This window comes from Oncorhynchus mykiss, chromosome 6, assembly GCF_013265735.2.
Source record: "Oncorhynchus mykiss isolate Arlee chromosome 6, USDA_OmykA_1.1, whole genome shotgun sequence".
Lineage (NCBI taxonomy): Eukaryota > Metazoa > Chordata > Actinopteri > Salmoniformes > Salmonidae > Oncorhynchus > Oncorhynchus mykiss.
The window spans coordinates 86,287,068-86,292,474 of record NC_048570.1 but is presented as its reverse complement, the minus strand read 5'-3'; the positions used below and the strand labels follow the sequence as shown (position 1 = coordinate 86,292,474).

General features: G+C 46.9%; 1 protein-coding gene across 1 annotated transcript in view; it reads right to left on the bottom strand.

Annotated features, from left to right (window-relative positions):
• Nucleotides 1-589: 589 nt before the first annotated feature.
• Nucleotides 590-5,407, bottom strand: part of LOC118964953 (metallophosphoesterase MPPED2) — a 120,234-nt gene continuing 115,416 nt past the window's right edge. The window contains exons 5-7 of the mRNA XM_036981323.1: nucleotides 4,443-4,558; nucleotides 2,883-2,996; nucleotides 590-1,400 (exon numbers count right to left, since the gene is read on the bottom strand). Of these exons, the coding sequence (XP_036837218.1) occupies nucleotides 1,282-1,400; nucleotides 2,883-2,996; nucleotides 4,443-4,558 (349 nt within the window). The 3' untranslated portion in view covers nucleotides 590-1,281. The remainder of the gene's footprint in view (nucleotides 1,401-2,882; nucleotides 2,997-4,442; nucleotides 4,559-5,407) is intronic.

The following is a 5,407-nucleotide window of genomic DNA, read 5'->3' as shown; positions in this document are numbered from 1 at the left end:
CCTCATGATCATTGATGCCTCACGAGGTGAGATCTTGCATGGAGCCCCAGACCGAGGGTGATTGACCGTCATCTTGAACTTCTTCCATTTTCTAATAATTGCGCCAACAGTTGTTGCCTTCTCACCAAGCTGCTTGCCTATTTTCCTGTAGCCCATCCCAGCCTTGTGCAGGTCTACAATTTTATCCCTGATGTCCTTACACAGCTCTCTGGTCTTGGCCATTGTGGAGCGGTTGGAGTCTGTTTGATTGAGTGTGTGAACAGGTGTCTTTTATACAGGTAACAAGTTCAAACAGGTGCAGTTAACACAGGTAATGAGTGGAGAACAGGAGGGATTCTTAAAGAAAAACTAACAGGTCTGTGAGAGCCGGAATTCTTACTGGTTGGTAGGTGATCAAATACTTATGTACTTAAAATGCAAACTAATTACTTAAAAATCATACAACGTGATTTTCTGGATTTTTGTTTTAAATTCCGTCTCTCACCGTTGAAGTGTACTTATGATAAAAAAAATTACAGACCTCTACATGCTTTGTAAGTGGGGAAACCTGCAAAATCAGCAGTGTATCAAATACTTGTTCTCCTCACTGTGTATATATATATATATATATATATATATATATATATATATATATATATATACTAGCTCTCCTCCAGATGTATCAGAATTGCAGACGGTAGATGTTAGATTATCTCAAGCGTATAATTTGATAGATTTCTTTCCCTGCTCTGTGTGGTGTAGTTTGACTGGGTTGATAGACACAAGTTAATAATAAATAAGGTCTTTCTCTGAGCTTGCAGAGAGTGGGGCTCTAGCTGACAACATTAAAGCTAGTTTAAGGCATCGTCCCTGTCAGCCAATCAGAAAGCAGAGTTGTCCAGGAAACAAAATGAAACCAAACACAAAAAACAAGAACGTACAAAATCAACAATGGCATCCAATACCGACGTTTCCAGCAAACACAAACCCCAAAAACGAAGGAAATTGTACAAATTCACAAAGCATCATTTATCTTACAGATCCGACTGCTTTTTCTTCCATAGCAAGATTGTATAACCACTCAGCACCCTATAACCACTCAGCACCCTATAACCACTCAGCACCCTATAACCCTACACCCCACCCCCCATCTAACCCTACACCCCCCACACTCTTTCACTTTACAGCTTACAAAATAACAATATTTGAGAGAAACACTTAATATAATTATTTTGACATTATTTGTTAGAAAAAAAAAGGTTATTCTGGCCAACCACTCCCCCCCTCTTTCACAGGTCATTCTCAGGAGCTGGAGGGGTTGGGCAGGTCGAACACGATTGGGGGGTTGGTGGGCTGGAAGCTGATCGTGCACGTGGACGAGTTGATGAACGTGGTGCAGCCGTCAGTCATGATGCCATACCCTGTGGGGGAAGAACGCATCATCAGCACACGCCACGGGGAAGTCCAATGCATCATCAACATTGGCCATGAAGTGAGAAACCGTATTGTCAAATCGATTCATCAAAACCCCACAGGGTGCGTTTCTTTCTGAGAGACTTCTTTAATTGTCTCTCCTCTGAACTGAGTCTATTCATTTCTACACCTTTAATTAAAAACATAAAGGATGGAATGAGGGAGGGAGGTAGGGAGGGAGGGACTAAGGGATGGAGGTAGGGAGGGACTGAGGGAGAGAGGTAGGGAGGGACTGAGGGATGGAGGTAGGGAGGGAGGAAGGGACTGAAGGAGGGAGGTAGGGAGGGAGGGACTGAAGGAGGGAGGTAGGGAGGGAGGGACTGAAGGGGGGAGGTAGGGAAGGAGGAGCTGAGGAAGGGAGTTAGGGAGGGAGGGACTGAGGGAGGGAGGGAGGTATGGAGGGACTGAGGGAGGGAGGTATGGACTGAGGGAGGGAGGTAGGGACTGAGGGACTGAGGGAGGGAGGGACTGAGGGATGGAGGTAGGGAGGGACTGAGGGAGGGAGGTAGGGACTGAGGGAGGGAGGTCTCCATCGTCTCTGCCTACCCCCATAATGTCTCCAACACCACCACCCCACCCTGTCTACCCCATAATGTCTCCAACACCACCACCCCACCCTGTCTACCCCATAATGCCTCCAACACCACCACCCCACCCTGTCTACCCCATAATGTCTCCAACACCACCACCCCACCCTGTCTACCCCCATAATGTCTCCAACACCACCACCCCAACCCTGTCTACCCCCATAATGTCTCCAACACCACCACCCCACCCTGTCTACCCCCATAATGTCTCCAACACCACCACCCCACCCTGTCTACCCCCATAATGTCTCCAACACCACCACCCCACCCTGTCTACCCCCATAATGTCTCCAACACCACCACCCCACCCTGTCTACCCCCATAATGTCTCCAACACCACCACCCCACCCTGTCTACCCCCATAATGTCTCCAACACCACCACCCCACCCTGTCTACCCCCATAATGTCTCCAACACCACCACCCCAACCCTGTCTACCCCCATAATGTCTCCAACACCACCACCCCACCCTGTCTACCCCATAATGTCTCCAACACCACCACCCCAACCCTGTCTACCCCCATAATGTCTCCAACACCACCACCCCACCCTGTCTACCCCCATAATGTCTCCAACACCACCACCCCACCCTGTCTACCCCCATAATGTCTCCAACACCACCACCCCACCCTGTCTACCCCCATAATGTCTCCAACACCACCACCCCACCCTGTCTACCCCATAATGTCTCCAACACCACCTCCCCCATCCCTGTCTAAGCAGGAGAAGGTACTGAACAGAAACCCATAACAACCCATCTCTCTTTCCATCCCTACTCCAAGTGCTTCTTCTACCCTGGGTTGTGGTGGGGGGTGTGTGTCTATGGGAGGCATCCTGACTGACCTTCATGTATTCCTCCGAAGGCGTGTAGTTTGGGCCGGACCCTCCTCTGGACCGTGTTGAGCAGCTCCACACAGCCCACCCTCTGCAGCTCCTTAGGAACCCAGTCTCTGAACCCTGAGGAACATGCAAGAAAGACAACAAACCTAGATAAGACAGCAACAATAACCTAGCACAATAGTTACTAGGTAAAGCTATGCACCTTTTCTATTTTCCGTAGGTAAAGTCTTATCCCCAGCCCCTCCCCCTCTCTCCCTTTCTCCATACTCCGGCCCCAGCCCCTCCCCCTCTCTCCCTTTCTCCATACTCCAACCCCAGCCAATCGTTTCCAGTGTCTGTCACACTGGTGGGAAATCGAGTTTCCATGCAATCAAACAGCACCCGTAGCAGTAGTAGTAGCAGGAGAGGAAGGAAATCTGTCAATAATGCCAGACACAGAATAGAAAGAGGGACAAGAACAACTGTAGCTCAATAACTGTAGCTCAACAACTGTAGCTCAACAACTGAATCTCAACAACTGAAGCTCAACAACTGAAGCTCAACAACTGAAGCTCAACAACTGAAGCTCAACAACTGAAGCTCAACAACTAAGGAAAACAACTGAAGCTCAACAACTAAGGAAAACAACTGAAGTTCAACAACTAAGGAAAACAACTGAAGCTCAACAACTAAGGAAAACAACTGAAGCTCAACAACTAAGGAAAACAACTGAAGCTCAACAACTAAGGAAAACAACTGAAGTTCAACAACTAAGGAAAACAACTGAAGTTCAACAACTAAGGAAAACAACTGAAGTTCAACAACTAAGGAAAACAACTGAAGTTCAACAACTAAGGAAAACAACTGAAGCTCAACAACTAAGGAAAACAACTGAAGCTCAACAACTAAGGAAAACAACTGAAGTTCAACAACTAAGGAAAACAACTGAAGCTCAACAACTAAGGAAAACAACTGAAGTTCAACAACTAAGGAAAACAACTGAAGCTCAACAACTAAGGAAAACAACTGAAGCTCAACAACTAAGGAAAACAACTGAAGCTAAACAGCTAAGGAAAACAACTGAAGCTCAACAACTAAGGAAAACAACTGAAGCTAAACAGCTAAGGAAAACAACTGAAGCTAAACAACTAAGGAAAACAACTGAAGCTCAACAACTAAGGAAAACAACTGAAGCTCAACAACTAAGGACAACAACTGAAGCTAAACAGCTAAGGAAAACAACTGAAGTTCAACAACTAAGGAAAACAACTGAAGCTCAACAACTAAGGAAAACAACTGAAGCTCAACAACTAAGGAAAACAATTTCATGTTCTACTGAGGGAGTAAACAAAGTTCCACTGTCAAATATAGAACCAGACTGGTTGGAAACATTAGAATTCTGCAGGGGAGGAGGGCTAAGATGATTATGCAAAGCTGATGCAGTGTACACACACACACGCATACACGCACACGAACGCAACCTAACCTGCTCCGTAATATATTCGGATGGATTTAAATAATGAGGGCAGCCCCATTAGGCATGGTGATGACGGGTTGTGAATGTGATTGGTTAATTGGACTCACCGAGGGGAGGGCAGTGGGTCATGAGGATGTCAATGCCCTCTGGGACTTGGTTCCATTTATCCAGCAGAGACTGGCCCCTAGGCAGGTTGAACCCCCAGCCGTTAAACCACGGGCTCCTACAGGGACACAGACACAACAACATATGACCCTCTAAACCAAAACAAGAAGACAATGTGTAACACATTTAAAACACACACACACACACACACACACACACACACACACACACACAGAAAATGATTTACACAATTTCCAAACACTAGGCAGCAACTGACTGTATGATCTCCCCAACCCCCTCCCAGACTGAAGCGGTGTGACTGACGTGAGATGGCCCTCCTCAGGCAGAGGGAATCTAATGGTGACAGGCACTGTCTCAGCCTACCCATACACAGACAAAGGACCCCGGCCTCGTTTGACAATGAGCGAGGCATGGAGGGACACAGGGGGTACAAACAGATGAAGAAAGGAAGGGAACAGAGGGGAGGTAAGAGATGGGAGAGGTGATGGCTGAGAAGAGAGGAAGAGAGGAGGGGAGAGATTGGAGCAGAGGCTGGTTGATGATTCGATCGTCCATCTAGCAGTAATGGCAGCTGAAAAGTGAGGAACTGACCAAACATCATCGCACATAGGATCTCAGTGGGTTCATGTGAATTCCTTGCTGCACAGACCAAACTATTCTACTAAGAGTCTGTAGTGCAGCAGGATCACAGCTATGTATTACACATTGATCTTGGACATGGCTGTCCAAAACACAGCCAACAACCAAGACTTTAGTCATCTGGTTTTTACCGTTCTTGTTAGAGCAGGGTGCTAGCTTAGCGAACAGAGAGAGAGGTGGTAGCTGTGGGTGCTGTTTTTACTCAGTTAGCAGTTAGCAGCATTGTGTATCGTATTTCACCAGGGGGAAATCAAAGCCCTACAAACATCAATAGGCTTCATTACAGTGAGGGATGGCCGCCCCAGCC